The sequence below is a fragment of the Vigna unguiculata genome, chromosome 6 (assembly GCF_037176805.1).
Source record: "Vigna unguiculata cultivar grain cowpea cultivar isolate G323 ecotype 2 chromosome 6, ASM3717680v1, whole genome shotgun sequence".
NCBI classification, from domain to species: domain Eukaryota; kingdom Viridiplantae; phylum Streptophyta; class Magnoliopsida; order Fabales; family Fabaceae; genus Vigna; species Vigna unguiculata.
Window position 1 is genome coordinate 42,262,134 of NC_140797.1, and position 16,910 is coordinate 42,279,043.

General features: G+C 34.1%; 3 protein-coding genes across 4 annotated transcripts; 2 read left to right on the forward strand and 1 right to left on the reverse strand.

Annotated features, from left to right (window-relative positions):
- The first annotated feature begins 908 nt into the window (after nucleotides 1-908).
- Nucleotides 909-4,488, forward strand: LOC114188068 (endoglucanase 25-like). Its single transcript, XM_028076570.2, has 6 exons — nucleotides 909-1,411; nucleotides 1,518-1,831; nucleotides 2,192-2,650; nucleotides 3,210-3,345; nucleotides 3,445-3,617; nucleotides 3,729-4,488. The coding sequence occupies exons 1-6, from the start codon at nucleotides 1,039-1,041 to the stop codon at nucleotides 4,128-4,130; spliced, it is 1,857 nt and encodes a 618-aa protein (XP_027932371.1). The 5' UTR covers nucleotides 909-1,038; the 3' UTR covers nucleotides 4,131-4,488.
- Nucleotides 4,489-4,948: 460 nt separating this feature from the next.
- On the forward strand, nucleotides 4,949-9,862 carry LOC114188785 (MLO-like protein 13). The gene is made up of 14 exons (XM_028077424.2): nucleotides 4,949-5,260; nucleotides 5,379-5,436; nucleotides 5,560-5,780; nucleotides 5,913-6,029; nucleotides 6,143-6,191; nucleotides 6,287-6,360; nucleotides 7,290-7,364; nucleotides 7,467-7,555; nucleotides 7,661-7,710; nucleotides 7,797-7,837; nucleotides 8,494-8,700; nucleotides 8,790-8,857; nucleotides 8,955-9,015; nucleotides 9,157-9,862. Exons 1-14 carry the CDS (start codon nucleotides 5,141-5,143, stop codon nucleotides 9,334-9,336), a joined length of 1,410 nt encoding a protein of 469 aa, XP_027933225.2. The 5' UTR covers nucleotides 4,949-5,140; the 3' UTR covers nucleotides 9,337-9,862.
- Nucleotides 9,863-10,259: 397 nt separating this feature from the next.
- On the reverse strand, nucleotides 10,260-14,260 carry LOC114186832 (SNARE associated Golgi protein family). 2 transcript variants are annotated; one of them, XM_028074876.2, is made up of 5 exons: nucleotides 14,051-14,260; nucleotides 12,576-12,845; nucleotides 11,621-11,857; nucleotides 11,299-11,516; nucleotides 10,260-10,842 (listed from the first exon to the last, which is right to left on the reverse strand). In XM_028074876.2, exons 2-5 carry the CDS (start codon nucleotides 12,828-12,830, stop codon nucleotides 10,614-10,616), a joined length of 939 nt encoding a protein of 312 aa, XP_027930677.1. In that variant the 5' UTR covers nucleotides 12,831-12,845; nucleotides 14,051-14,260; the 3' UTR covers nucleotides 10,260-10,613. The 2 variants fall into 2 exon arrangements, with proteins under 2 accessions (XP_027930677.1, XP_085531399.1); XM_085675273.1 differs by lacking the exon at nucleotides 14,051-14,260 and adding an exon at nucleotides 13,778-13,794.
- Between the last annotated feature and the right edge of the window lie 2,650 nt (nucleotides 14,261-16,910).

Sequence of the window (16,910 nt, forward strand, 5' to 3'; positions counted from 1 at the left end):
TTAAAAAAAAATGCTAAAACCGACAGAAGAGACAGTAAGAGATGGTGAAACAGCATGTGTCGGCAAACAAAACCTCTTCTCTTGGTTGAACACTACACCACCACACATAAAAGAAATGCCACGTTCACCAACCATCATTTTTTTATTTAGTTTTAAATTCCATAACTAACATGTTAATCACAAATTAGTACTTTGTTCTTTATAGGGATCGTAATTGGCATCAGAACGAACACAACACATGATGTTTTTATATTGCCCTAATTGGATTGGCTAGGTATCAATGCACGTGACACATTCCCTTCATCTCAGCAACCCTATCAATTTTATTATCCATAAAAAAAAAAAGTCATATCAAAAGAGTAGCTACAAAGTAAACACTTCTGAGGATTTCTACTGTAATTTTTTTTTTTCAATCAAATTTATTTAAATTTTATTTTTAACCTTTTTTTTGTTGTTATTATTGTGGTGAATGAGTTGTGTGAGCGAGGTGCGTTGGATTTGCGGACAGTCTGTCAGCGTCGGCGGTAGACACGTCAGTGTCTCAAACCTAATTAATACAATTTCCCAAACCAAAATCTTTCATGTAGTAATTAAAAAAAACTAAAACAAATTAGAAAAATGAAAGCAAAACCCCAACGCATAATTAATTAATGACGAATAATAATTATCATTACTATAACTATCATAAGAAAAAGCCAAGCACCGTCACTACCAGACACGCAATCTTTTCAACTAAAAATTTCCATTTCCACCAATTCAAAATAAAATAATCAAATACCAGCGATTAAGTTTAGGTTTTTCAACGTGTTAAATAATTATTAAACAAAATAGTCCGAAAAATAAATAAGAAGAAAAAAAAAGATATATATAAAAAAAAGGAAGGAAAAAGGACAGCAAGCACCAGCACAACACACGCAGTCCTACTAATACTAAGCAGCGAAACCTGTGAGTTCGGTGATTCGAAGAAACAGTGTTGTGTTGTGTGTTGTGTGTTGTGTCGGTGGCATTGTTGGAGTGAAAAAAACAGAAAGAGCGAGAATGTACGGTAGAGATCCGTGGGGTGGGCCGTTGGAGATCAATGCGACGGACTCCGCCACGGAGGAGGAGCGGAGCCGGAACCTGCAGGACTTGGACAGGGCGGCGCTGTCGCGGCCCTTGGACGAGACGCAGCAGAGTTGGCTCCTGGGACCCGGCGAACAGAAGAAGAAGAAGTACGTGGATCTCGGCTGCATCATCGTCAGCCGCAAGATCTTCGTATGGACCGTGGGCACGGTTCTCTTCGCCGCATTCCTCGCCGGATTCATCGCGCTTATCGTGAACACGGTCCCTCGCCACCACCACAAACACCCGCCTCCCGACAACTACACGCTCGCCCTTCACAAGGCCCTGATGTTCTTCAACGCCCAGAGATGTAAGCAACTGAGATCCCTGATGGAGCAATCGTGTTCGTGGCATCATTGTTTGTTTAGTAAACGTAACTAACTTGTCTGAACTGCTTGTGTTTGTTGGTGTTGCAGCGGGGAAGTTGCCGAAGCATAACAATGTGTCTTGGAGGGGGAACTCGGGTATGCAAGATGGGAAGTCTTCTGCTACTTCTTCTGCGATTAAGGATCTGGTGGGTGGGTTCTACGATGCCGGGGATGCTATCAAGTTTAACTTTCCTGCTGCGTTTTCCATTTCTATGTTGAGTTGGAGTGTGATTGAGTATAGTGCAAAGTATGAGGCTGCTGGGGAGCTTGATCATGTTAAGGAGATCATTAAGTGGGGTGCTGATTATTTTCTCAAGAGTTTCAATAGTACTGCTGACACCATCACCTCACTTGCTGCTCAGGTATCCAGCCACACCCCTTTTTCTTTTTCTTTTTGCTTCATTCTTCATTTCTCACGTCAAGTCATTTGCTTCATAAGTTTCGTTCTAGTGGTTGATCCTTGATGTTGTGGGAAATTGTGTGCAAATATGGTCGATCCATACTTTAGAATGGATCGAGGATTTAAATTGTGCTCAAAGTCACACGTTTGTTGCATCTAGCGATTTTTGGTATTGGGGGAGTTGTGGATAAATGGGGATGATGCAGTTGCAATTGAGTGGTTTGAGAAAAAAAGTTAGGTTGATGGACTAGAATTTTGTTGTGGGGTGTGGAGTATGGAATAGGATGTGTGCCAATTATTGTTTTTTGGGCTTGTTTGACAGGTTGGGTCAGGAGATACTTCTGGTGGGAGTGCTCCCAACGATCACTATTGCTGGATGCGTCCGGAGGACATGGACTATGAACGCCCTGTGATTGAATGCCAGAGTTGTTCAGATCTTGCCGCTGAGATGGCTGCTGCCTTGGCTTCTGCTTCCATTGTTTTCAAGGACAATAAGGCCTATTCCAAGAAACTGGTGCATGGTGCAACCACGCTCTTCAAGTTTTCGAGGGATCAGAGAGGTAGGTACAGTGCTGGGAGTTCGGAAGCTGCAATATTTTATAACTCAACCAGTTACTGGGATGAATATGTTTGGGGAGGCGCTTGGATGTACTTTGCAACTGGAAATTCGTCATACCTTAAGCTTGCTACTGCTCCTGGCCTGGCCAAGCATGCTGGTGCCTTCTGGGGAGGCCCTGATTATGGGGTCCTCAGCTGGGATAACAAACTTGCTGGTGCTCAGGTAATTTTGTAGGGATTCTTTATTACGTCTTTGTGTGTATATCTATATTATGCTCTAGTTATCTTGGTTTGTCATTTGGAAGCTGGATTAACATGAACAAACAATAGCTAGAAGTTAAAGTCATGATGATGAATTTCTGAGTTTTTTTCTTCACTTTTTCATTTTTCAAGAAAACATCTTAGTTTGAGAATAGTTGTCTTAAAGTTGTAGTGTTTATGGTGGATGCTGTGTGGTTTTAAATACTTTGTCCTTTAGTAGCAAAGAAGTCGAGTTCTAAACTAGATGTCTGGCTAGTAATTCCTAAATCGGAAATACATCTCTTATATATCTGGTATTATTGCTACTAATCTTGGATTATTTACCTTTGTAAGTGTCATGAGTTCTGCCAATGCTTGTCTGCGTTCAGATCTTCTTGTTAGCATTAATTTTGTTCTCAAATATGCTGTCTTTCCTGGCCTTCCCGATATGTTCCCTTGCACGTGATCTTTATGCCACACCTTGCAGGTTTTGGCAATTTTAGTGAAAATTCATTTGATTGATTTGATCTTTCATTATTCAGGTTCTTCTGAGTCGTTTGAGGTTGTTCTTGAGTCCTGGCTATCCATATGAAGAAATTTTGAGGACCTTTCACAATCAGACAAGCATAATCATGTGCTCCTATCTTCCAGTTTTCACAAGCTTTAATAGAACCAAAGGTAACAATTCTTACTTCAAACCTTTCCACCAGTCACATCAGAATCATGACTTTCTGATTACCATTCTGTGATGTAAATGTTGGTATTTTTTGCACTCAGGTGGCTTGATTCAATTAAACCATGGTAGGCCTCAGCCTCTGCAATATGTTGTCAATGCTGCCTTTTTGGCTGCCCTATATAGTGATTATCTTGATGCTGCTGATACACCTGGATGGTATTGTGGACCTAATTTCTTTTCAACAGATGTGCTCCGTAACTTTGCCAAGACCCAGGTATGTGGTATTTCCTTCCAGATATGTATGGGATCCAAATCCCTCATATTATTGTTATCACTATGAGGTGCCAGGGTTAATTTTTCTTTTCCTTTGTGGGCGGTTTTGCAGATTGATTACATTCTTGGGAAAAATCCGAGGAAAATGAGCTATATTGTAGGTTTTGGTGATCACTATCCAAAACATGTCCACCATAGAGGTGCATCTATTCCAAAGAACAAGGTCAAATATAGCTGTAAAGGTGGATGGAAATGGAGGGATTCTTCCAAGCCAAACCCAAATACAATTGTTGGTGCCATGGTCGCTGGTCCTGACAAGCATGATGGCTTCCATGATGTTCGTTCAAACTACAATTACACAGAGCCAACTCTTGCCGGAAATGCTGGTTTAGTTGCGGCACTAGTGGCATTGTCAGGCGACAAGAGCACATCAATTGACAAAAATACCATTTTCTCTGCTGTTCCCCCTATGTTTCCCACACCACCGCCACCTCCAGCACCGTGGAAACCATAAGTGCACCCTGCCATTGGTTATTTCTTTCCAGCAAGTACCCCTGATGATTTGAGTGACGTGTAACCTTCAATTTGTATCAACTGGAAGATCAAGGTAATTTTGCAGAGAAAAGCTTGGAGAAATGGAAGTGTAGTGGAGCTTGGCCTAATGAATATATAGCTAGCTGCCTGGAGCCAATGATTGATCCAAGATTAAGAATTGATAGAGTGGGTACTTGAGAGTGTGTCTCTTTAAATTTTTGTGATACACATAGTATATATGTATCTAAATCAAATCAAATCTTGTATTCTTTAAACATAAACTGAACAGCTTGTAATTGTTTGACAGTTTCATCTAATGCATTCACAGTTTTTCTCAATATTTGTCTTCCATGCTATCTATTTTCGTTTAGTCTTTTATTTTTTTCTCATTAAGGCTGGGTTCTTTTTTCTTCTTTCTATTTTGTGAGGTAGCCATTTAAGCTGTTCTAAAAGGCTCTACTAGTGGATCTAGCCATGCACAATCATAATTTTAACTGCTAGAAATCATCCTCTTAAATAACCTTGCCTTTTGTATGTGTACTTCGAACACTATCAAGAGACAACGACACGAAAAAGAGAAACAAGTGGCACACTATTCAATCGTATGATTTTGACAACAGTACATTTCTTTTATGCTCCACGGTGCTGCACTTTCTCCGTAAAACACAAAAATCAACGTTACACTTCAAAATGTACTTTCGATTCTTTTTTGTCGTCGTAATGTGAATTTGCAAGGTTGTGAACAGCTATCTTTGTTAGCAAATCTTGCACGCTACTCCGTGACCAGCACTTTGAATCTGGTTCCACCTTTTATGCATGCCAACTTCATTTATTTGTCTTGATACCTTGATAAGTTGGGAAACATTCCTTGCTTGCTGTGGCTTGCATCAATTCTGCACCATGTAGAATATCATTACCTTGACCACCATCACTTTCAAGCCAAAATATATATTGAACAGAAAGAGTTGTTTTGTTAACAAAAGTGCAAACATGGCAGAAGAACTTAACCACTCTCTGGAATATACACCAACATGGATTGTTGCGGTTGTTTGCTCCGTAATTGTTTTCATCTCTCTTTGTGTTGAGCGTGCCCTTCACAAACTCGGAAATGTAAACTCACATCTCTCAATTCACAGTTGTATTATTCTTGTTACGTAATTATTTTCTTTGTAGTATGTCTTAATTCCTTTCGTTCATGATGAGTTGTTTGTTCGGTTCAATGTTACAGTACCTAAAGAAAAAAGGTCAGAAAGCATTGTATGAAGTCTTAACAAAATTGGAAGAAGGTAGTTTCTTCAGTTTCAATTTCATTCACTATGTATAACTTATGATACTTCTATAAATGTCCAATGTAACATGTCCTTCTTTAGCCTGATCAGTGTGTAGCCTGTGTTTTTTTGTTTCACCAGAATTGATGCTTTTAGGGTTCATTTCCCTTCTATTAACCGTCTTTCAAGGTTTAATAAGCGACATTTGCATCTCACCAAACCTTGCAACCCAAATGCTTCCATGCAAAAGGCCTCATAAGTCTTCACAAGGTTCAGGGCATCACCAGATATACTATGATGCTATAATAAACAGAAGGAGGCTTTTGTCTACTGGTTCTGGTTCAGATCATTGTACGCATAAGGTTGTTACCAATGTCACTGAAAAAAAAATTGGAATTCTGTAAAGCTGGAAAGATCACAAAATAACATTTTCTTATACAAACAAACTATTTGATTCATATTTATAATCCATGCCTCTTTTTTTCCCTATGCAGGGTAAGGTTCCACTGTTATCATTGGAATCTTTGCATCAGCTTCACATTTTTATCTTTGTATTGGCCGTTGTACACGCAATATTCTGTGTCACAACAATGCTTCTTGCTGGTGCAAAGGTAATATAATAAGTTGGTGATATTATATTCCTTGAAGTTGATATATTCTTAGTAAAAGTAATAGTCCACCCATGATTTGCAGCATATTAAGGTTTAATATTTACATGGTGTAGATGCAAGAATGGAAGGTATGGGAGAATCATTATGGAGATCACAGTGCAGGTTCAAATTATACTCTGAATCTTAAATTCAGATGATCATACAAGAAAATGAAATTTTTTGTCTCTTCAGATTCTAACTTCCTAGCTCAAATGCAGCAATAGATAAACATGAGTTCTTCAAAGAAAAAAATCGAGGATATTGGAGAAAAGCAGCTGTTATTAGTTGGCTGGTAAGTCTTCAGAACCTTTTTCAATCTTCTTCTAACTTTTAACCTTTAGGATGAAGAAAATTGGAATTGTAAACTTCTACCAGTTCGTATAGAAGTAGCACTTCTAGATTTTGATAAGAATGCTCTGATATGTTTATTATAAAACTCAACCAATTTGCATGAAAGTGAGAATGTTACACTAATTAGGAAATTTTCCATGTATTCCATGATTATTGTATGAATTTAATGATTATGAATTGTCAGTTTTATACACTTGTAATCAAATAGAAATCACGGTTATCACTTTTGGAGTCTGTTTGTGAAAGGAATGAATTTTAATGAAGGAGAGAGCAGTAACCTTTTTCATTACACTTAAAATGCTTTAAATCATTCATCTCTTCTTAGTTCAAAAACCCTACAATATTGGAGAGTAGTAAAAGTAGGATGCATAGGGATTTTTCTCTCCATTTTCCACTGGTAAAACATTGTTGATAATTATTGTAAAAATCATATGGTAGTTGTTATAAGTTAGTGATTGGATGAGAGTGTAAATTGTTTTTGTTAGGCAAAGTGTAAAATTGTTTTACACAACTCATCTTTTGTTATATTTGGATAAGGTTTAAAAATATTAAAAAAAATATGGACGCTGTTTAATAGTTAAGAAACCAGTAACTATAAAAGAAAAACTATATGTAATAACATATGTCTTTATGGTCAATAGTAACTATTCTATTTTACTATATAGGAATAGGTTAGGCAGATAAGGTTTTTAGAATAAATAAGAAAACTATGAGAGTAACACTGTTTATTAAATTGAATAATGCGTCAAAATTCAAATTACAAAATTTATGTAACAGGGTTTTGAGGAGAATATTTTCCTCAAATACTTCATTTAAGTCACTTGGCTGGTTAAACTCTAAGGATATACAGTTTTGTGTTTGTTTGGGCAGATATCATTCTTCAAGCAATTTCATGGCTCTGTTACAATGTATGACTACTATGCACTTCGGTATGGATTTGTCAAGGTTAAGATCTAGTCATGCTATATATTGTTAATCATTTGGAAGATTATAACTATTTCATCATATGCACATCAAACAAATGATGATACTTGTAACATTTTTCAGAAACACTACTCAAATAACCCCAACTATAATTTTCATAATTACATGCTGAGGACACTTGAAGTAGACTTCAAAAGAGTTGTTGGTATCAGGTAAGAGTTCAAACAAGTTCTTCTCATCTATGTCAGTTCATTGCCAGAAAAATTGCCTTGTAATGAGCCAACTGTTCTTGATTTTTTTTTTACCTACTATTGTAGCTGGTACCTGTGGGTCTTTGTTGTGCTGTTTTTGCTGTTGAACATTGAAGGTAAATGCTTAATTAAGATCCTCTTATTCCGTTGAAAGTAAACACTTAGAGTTTTATATCTACCTACTTATGAGTTTACTATGCAGGATGGCACACTTATTTCTGGTTAGCCTTTTTACCATTGATAGTAAGTGACTTGCATTCTCTTACCATGTTTTTGTTGACATTACAAACAAACCATCCATTTCATCTTTCAAGTATTACCCTCTCTCCTAAAGGAATCTTGAAGTAAAAATATCAGTAAAACACATTTAGTGTAGTGGTTATGTATCTTATACTCATAGTGAAGACATTCTATTTAGGAGAGAATATGATGACTTTTTTATCAGATGGGGTTCATCGGAGAAATATTATATATGTAACTCGAGTTTACCTCACATAAGGAATTGACATAACTTTTAACCCAAAACTTCGAGAAAATGGATTTATGGATCTTTTTTTCTTTTTTAAATGGTGTTTAATTTTGTTATTTTTATCCAATGTGAGATTGAGACTCACACTTAAATTATTTCCTTAAGAAATCTTAGGTTCAATTCAATCCCTACAATGTGTGTAAATTTATCAAGTTAATAACAGTCACTGTAAGGACCCTATGAGTAAGGAAAAACCCCATAATAAGAACAAAAGAAGTATAATACATCAACTTAGAGACTAAACTGATGGATATTCAATACTTCAGAGAGTACTTAGAAGAGAGGGTGATGCTTTGGAAATCAAATTGGTGATTTGTTTTAACATTATCAATTAAGAATGAGAATTATACTAAGCTTGGTTATGAAACAGCTTCTACTTCTGGTGGGGGCAAAGTTGGAGCACATAATCGCTCGTTTGTATCAGGATTCAATGGACATGTTGGAAGGAGATGATGACAAATCAGTGAAGCCATCAGATGAATATTTCTGGTTTACAAGCCCTCCCCTAGTCCTCCACTTACTTCACTTCATTTTGTTTCAAAACTCTTTTGAGATTGCATTTTTCTTCTGGATTTGGGTGAGAGTTTCATCCATAAGCTTTCCTTTTCAAATCTCACTCATTTTTACTACAATAATTTATCTCTCTCTTAACTATTCCCTATGCAGTGCACATATGGATTTGATTCATGCATTATGGAGAAAATAACCTACGTTATCCCAAGACTTATAATGGGGTAATGTACTCTTCCAATGTGAAAATGGAAAACCATAACTTGAATACTTTTGCTATATTTATGTGCTATGTTCTAATCTCACTGATGTGTGATGCAGTGTAATTGTTCAAGTGCTTTGCAGTTATAGCACCTTGCCTTTGTATACTATTGTGACTCAGGTAATTGAATAATATAAGGTCATATTTCCTGCATTGGATTCATAAAAACTAGTTTGAAAGTAGAATATAAGGTTTGAACAAATAAAAACTGATACAAACGTGTTTTTCTTCTTGATTTTAATCTCCTCACAATGAGAGCAGATGGGTAGCAAAATCAAGCCTCAGAAGTTGCTTTCAAGTGACTCCCTTAATACACCGCATTCCAACTACATGATCAAAGAATCAACACAAACTGATGAACAAGCAATAATCATGGTGGAAGATGCAACATCTGCAATTGAACTTGTTCCCTTGGAGAAACCTAATGCATCCAACAGTTAATGAATAAACACTCACTTTATTCCTGAAAGTGTTTGACACTGTCATATTAGTATCTTACAAATTAAAAAACTGATAAGTTTCTGAAATGTGAAACAAATCTTTAAATTTGAAAATGTACCACCATTTTAATTCCTACAACTATTGACTTTGTTGACACGATTTTCTGAACTTTTTGGATTGATATCACTTTGATGTACATTTCCAAAACTTTATTTTTGGCTTCAATTCAAGAACTAATGTGACAGTGTCTTACAATTTCAGAAACCTGGTATTTTTCACTCAATATGTGTACTCTTCATCAGTTATCCACTAGCATGAATTCATCTTGATTGTTGGATTATTTGAAGTGTCAATACAACATTACTAATTGGTTTTATTGATGATTTAATTGTAAAGTATTCTATAATTTGGTTTTTATTTGTTGTTAGCATGGATACATGATGATTGTAAAGGGGAGACAGCAGCAGTTCAACTGCATTCTTGAACATCACATTTCATTTTAATTAGAAGTAAATTATTTATGCAACTTCTCATTTTATTCTCTCCAGCAAAATCATCTTAGACCATCTAATTCATTTTTTTTTCACATCTTACAAAAAAGAGTTTCTATTTGTTGCTTAGATAAATTAAAATGAAACAAAAAGATAAAAATATTTTATGGCAATTAAAATTTAAACTAACCGAAAAAAAAAAAATAAACGTTCGCTCTATGTTTCATTCGCATAAAATTATATATTATTTTTTAAAAATTTATGCTATAAAAAAAGCCCCCCAATGAAACACTATATTACACGTTCCTCAAAACATACTTTTTTCCCCATAAATATGAACAGTTTTATCTTATTTTAAGATCAAATATTAATATTAGGTACGCACAAAATATGGATATAAAACTACAATCCTGAAGCAGTCTAAAGGATACCTTTTTATAACAAAAGTATGAAGACAATATCATAATACTTCAACCAAACTAGCACATCCCTGCTGAGAAGGATATTATTTCAGAAGTTAAAGATACACACTCTTTGGTTTAATTTACACTAAATCATGTCGTTAATCATGTCATTAATTGCACATTTTTTTATATAATAAAAAAATGTTAGTAGAGCTTTATTATTTCTACCCGATTGGTGCGTTTGCAGACTTTTCTATCCTACATGCTCATTTCAACAATGAATAAAAGGCCTAAGAGGGAGGGTAAAAAGCACTATGGTGCATGTAGTCCTAAACCAAATTTAGATACATCAATATACACTAATATCGCGGGCAATTTTATTTCAATGGGAACCCTTCTCAATCTCAAGAGTACCACTCCCTGATACAGAGGCAGCTTCCTCATTGGCCTCTGCAATCTTGAGTTCATTAAGGGCCCTTTTTGCATAAACAGTGAAAGCAATGGTGGTAACAACAGCAACAATGAAAGAAATTATGTTGTACACAATTTCTACAGTTGTCAATTGGTGCTTCCCGTACTGTGCGTCTGCCAAAGTCTTCAGTAATCGACCACTGCTCAAAATGTACCACCATTAACAAATGAGCATTGATAAAGAAAACAAGTTATGGATTCAGTCAATATCTTATTCACAAAGTCATATATGTCTGTTTTCAAACAAATTTCACAAAGTTTTACTTTGACCATCTTTTGCCCTTCGACGGATTGCCAAGACATGCAAATATCTCACTTTTTAAACAAGGAAAATTTATTTTAACTAATCTTAACTTATGAGACAAACTCCTTCTTTTTCTTTCTTCTTGTCTTCATCTATAATAATTGTTTGAGGAAAAAGTTATCTAAATAGGGAAATCGTAGCTCTTTTTCCAACCATTACCATCTAGGAACACAGGTGGAGGGGGCTTCATTTAAGAAAACACTTTGTAAATATTCTAAAAAATTACTCTGCCCCTCTTTGAAAATTATTGAGCTCCAAACATAGCACAAAGGCGAAATAAGAAAGCACAAACCTGTAGATGTAAATGAAAGCTTCTGGCACCATTCCTGCTATTGATCCACATAAGTACGGCCAAAACCTCATATTGGTCACAACTATAGCATAATTGAAAATGGTGTACGGAAAAGGTGAAACTCTGAACAAAGCAACTACTTGAAATTGATGGAACCAGTTCCCTTCCCCAGCAAGTCTAATCATTGCGGCATTCTTGGGCCATTTCTTTAACCATTGCTGAACCATTTATAAATAAAGAGTATAAACAGAAAAGTAAGAAAAAAAAATCTGAAGAAACATGAATCTAGACTTGTGGTCACTTGAGAGACAAAATGACTTACATGAATGCGATCACGGAAAACTAGTCCAATTAAGTAAGGGAGGACCATCCCAATGGTTGTTCCAACCATTATTATAACAAAGCCAAGGCCATAACCAAAAATCATCCCAGCTAACCACATGGAAGGGCCAGAAGGGATAAAAAATACTGGGAATAAAGCCAGAGAAGCAACAAGTACAAGGGCAAGAACTGGACGGCCAAAAGTGGTCGCTTCCCACTCCATGATTGGGTAAATTATCTACAACAGAAAATTTAGTAAGACCTGGGTTCAAAATATGAATTAACAGCAACCATGTGGAGTGCAAGCTATTCCACAAGAATTAAAATATTGAGTCTAAGCTTGTTCAAAGGCAATACCAAAAATATCAATATGGATGCAATTCCTAAATCACTTCCAAGTTTATAACCACAAGACATTTATGATATGATACTCATAAGGTCTATAAACGACTGCAAACTAGGTTTAAAGAAATAAAGGGAGGGATGAGGAAGCAGAATTTCCTAACACAGCAAGTGCAGAAAGCTGCTTTGTTCTTTCTAGTAATATAAATTTTGTCACATTAGCATTCACAGCATGAGCTACTATATTGATTGTTGGATAAAAACATAGTAAACCGCACACTGATGCCATATAACATATGTGAAGAAGGAAAGAGCACAAAAACTTGTAGTTCTATTAATCTAATTGACAACAGTAACCAAATACATCCATGTGGGATGCCAAGGGAAATGCCAATCTTCAAATATCCTTGTCATATAAAACATTTTGGTTGAGAAAAATAGGGGCCCGAAAGTGCACAGCATGACATAATTATCAATATAAAAAAACTTCATGAGAGTCAAACATGTTATAGATTAATTTCTGAATAGGAATTGCAAAACCCACATCCCCAGAGAACGCATATCAAGAAAAAAAGTTCTCGTTACCAGAACAATTGTAAAGCGAGAGGAAGTACCTTTTCGAAAGTAAATGGCACTCCCCATTTCACTATAACTAGAGTAAGTACAACAATGACAAAGCACCAGAAAAAGGCTTTCATCCACCACCTGAAAGATTTAATTCTCGATACTGCCACAGGCCGTAGTATTTCATTTTCGACAGCCCTCGGTTCATCAGATATGGCAAGTCTAACATATTCACTATTCCCCCTCGTAGGATGACTTGAGATTGCATGTTTTTCCAACTCCTTTGATGATTCTGGTGTCATCATTGTGATGCCTGATGACTAGAAACAAAAGCACAACAGAAGGATGAAGCTGAGATTATGTGAATACCCTAAATACTTAAATCAAGTAAGAACAATCATATGGCATAAGCAAAATCTATTTATAAACCAAGACCAGAAATTATCTACCCGGATCACTGCGATTAACAATCACATTGTATGAAAGCAGAGAATAGAGAGATAATAGCAAAAAATTAAAACAAGGATGCTTAAAAAGGTAATTAACATGACTTCTACTTGTATGCAGGTGAAGAATTATGTATGACTTTGAAAAGAGTTGGAAGTGTCAATTTCAAGAAATAGTAGGGCATGTTCCTGTTTGTAGATATGACAAGGCAAACAGAAGCAAAGCAAAGTAAGCAAGCTAAACGAGTTACTTGTATTATTAAATTTCCTTTCATACTATGTGCAGAAAAATTGCACAATACTAAATCAGCCAAAAATTAAGTAGAGATCGCAAAGCTGCGTCACTATTTATATCCAGTTAGAAATCTGACACTATTAGGGCGTAAGATACTGCATAGCATATAGAGGCAGGAGCCACAGAATTTAACCCAAAAAAAGCAAGTTGTGATACTAGTGAGAAGCTAAATAATATCCTAAGAAAACATTAATCCATGCATGCTAGCTGAAAAAAGCGTCTGAATATAGGGGACTGGTTAGAAAATATCAACGACTGCAAACAGCCCTAAAACCATTATTCTCCTTTCTCTAACCCTCTTTGTTTTACATAGATGCTCTCACAACCAACAAGAGCCCTAAGCACTGATTCAATTACCTTCGATTCTAAGACCCACCCAACAAAAAAGAAGAGCCCTAAGTATTTCAATACCCAAGCTGGGCCCTTTTTATTTGAAATGAAAACTCAAACAATTTTTTTCTCCTGAAGAAGACTTTCAATAACCAAATAAGCAATAACCAATTGCACCCACCTCCCTAACCACTTCAAGGTGTTGAAGCCAAATTTTCCCAATCTAGAGATAGGTTTAAGTAAACTAACTAAGCTACTCCCTTTAAGCATCAAACCAATTAACTTATTCACTTCATTAAATTGCAAAAATTTAAAACTTCAAGGCGCCTCCCTCTTCAATATCCGCAATAAATTAAAGCACCAATTTTATTCTTTGCTTTTTTTTTTCGCTAAGAATTTCATATAAGAGAAAAACTAAAAAAAAAAAAATACCATTGGGAACTGTGAAACTCACCAGCAAGAAGAAGAAAGAGAAAAAGAATCAGAGAGTGTTGTAGTAACAAGCTGAAGGTAAGCCACAGGTTCCTAAATTAACCTCGGCAGAGCTTGGCCGTCGGAGGGAGTCGGCGACCACCGTGGACGGCGGAAGTTCAACACGTAAGCCAAGAAAAAGAGAAGAAGTTTGGAATTCACCGATGTTTCATTTTCAAACTTCAAACAAGGCACCTTCGTCTTCTTATATTTATATTTCTAACTTTATTTTATTATTATTTTGGTGGCTTTGGCAAAAAAAAAAAAGCAAATAAAAAAAGTAGTTCAATTGAATGCAAAAGTGAGAACAAAACATCCAAAGAAAACAAGTGAAGGAATATGCACTCAACATGCGAGAGAGAAAAAAATTTATATATATATATATATACATTTTTTTTAAATACAAAAAATCAATTATTGTAAATATATAGTAATTAGTTTAAAAGTATACCAGTAATATTTTTTAAAATTGTTAGTATGCAAAATCTAAACTATATAAGTATATAAAAGTTAAACTAAAATTAAGTTACATATATTTGTTATAATATTAAAATAATGAAAAAATTTGTCTGATGAAATTTTAAACAATTTAATTTCATGGCGTTTTTTATGCAATTTATTTTACATTATTAACTAACTGATTATATATAATAATTAGGAAAAGGTAAGAGAATTTTAGATTATCATATGTTTAATTAAATTCTGAAATTGATTATTGATTAATATATGAAAAATCTTATGCTGTTGATACTTTAGTTATACTTTAGATAAATGATTTTAAAATTGGTTGATCAAGTTTTTGTATTTTTTTTCTTTTGTTTCTAGTAGAAGATAAAACTTACTTATTTTAGGGATGGATCAAGATATTATTAATAATGATTACTTCTTTTGTCAGATTTATAGAAATAAGTTATTTTTTTTAATTATTCCCAAACATACACTTAATTTATTTGTCAACTCTCAAATAAAGAAAAAAAACGTAGATACCTATTGATTCGCTGTATTTTTAGCTTTCTCGGGACCAAAATTCTAAGAAGTTGTTTATTAATTAGTTATTAGGTCACTTTCAATATTTTGGTTGATAAAAACAAAGGAAGTGGTTAATAAATGACTAAAGTAACTTTTATTTTAAATAGGGCTGTTGGATTTGAATTTTAAAATAAATTAAAAAATAGAATCTATAAAATAGTTAGTAAGTGATATACTAGTTTGTAACAGAAAAATTAGTTGTCAGTTAATGAATTGTTAACTTATAAATTTTTAATTGCTAAATTAGGTTATTAAAGTATATAAATTCAGTAAAATTAGTTAATAAATATAAAATTACATAAAAAATAAATTTGTGTTTTTTAGATAAAAATATATTATTATGTAATTATATTTTTAATGTTTTTAAAAAATAATTAAATTATAAATACTTTTTTAGTGTTTTTATTTATTTGTTAAAAATAATATATGATTTATTTGAATTCGTAGATCAAATAAATATTAATAAAATTAAAATCTTTATGTATTCTCGATTTTTTTTTCTTAATTTAAAGTGTTATTATTATGTTGAATTTTTTACAACTTTTATTATATATTATTATATGCAATAATAGGTAAAAAAAAATTAATGACAAAAAAATATTTTAAAATAAGTTAATTTGAAATAGATTTAAAGTAGTTAATTAAAGTATCAAATACCTCACACGTGAACAGTTAAGATGAAAATTTGATGACTTTGTAAAACATAGACTTTAAATATTATGTGCTTAAAATATTTGGAGCCATCGTCAAACGGTCAACGTGGTCACGCGCTAAACTGTTGGGTGAGTTCCGTTGTTTGTAGGTAAGGTGAGCATAGATGATAGATCTGAAAAACAACAAAGCGCGTGAGCAGTTGTGACGTATTTGTACGTAGGATCTTAATTCAACAAAAAATCAAAAGCAATGAAACAAGAGAACAAAACAATTTAGATTCAGTCTTGATCTTCCACATCTAGAAGGTTAATAGGTTATGTTATGTCAGAAGGGATTGACTTTTGACTTTTGACTTTTCCCTTTCTCTTATTTTCTTATCTGCAGTTGCAGATTAATTTGCTGCCAGCTCTCCAGATTTATGCTATTGATCCAGTAATATTGCGCTTAAACCTAAATTAAAATTTATTCATGCTATATTTTATTACTTTAACCATTACTATTTTCAAATTTTATCAAGTTCTTGTTTTTCAAATTTTATTATCATATTTTACTACAAATTCATTAAATACTTGATGTGTCTATAGATACGTAAAACAAAATCATCTTGACACGTTGCTAAATATTCAATAGATCTATATAAATACGTAAAAATCAAAGAATATAATGATAAAACACAAAAGTTTAGATTATAAAATTGACAAAATAATAATAATAATAATAATTGTTCTGGTCTTGTATATTGGGAAACCAAAATCATGAACAAATTTTTTTCTCAACTCATTAAAGATAAAATATAAGGAGAACTTTCTCTATCTAGATCAATTTAAGAACACTAAGGTCTAAAATAATTCTCTCCCTAACAAGAGAAGTGAGTGTTTTATGTATAAAAAAAAAAGTCATACTTAATCTCTACTCTCCCAAAGTTGAGAATCCTAACTCTTTGTTGAAAAACTCAGTCCAAATCCTACTTTGTCCAAATCTTGCTCAGTTCAAATGTTTGACTCAAATCTTTCTTGGTCCAAATCCTGCTTGGCCCAAATTCTGCTCGATCCAAATACTGTTTGGCCCAAATCCTACTTGGTCCAAATCCTGTTCGGCCCAAACCTTGTTCGGATTCCTTGTTCATCACATCATGACAAATATTTAATGAAACTCATTGT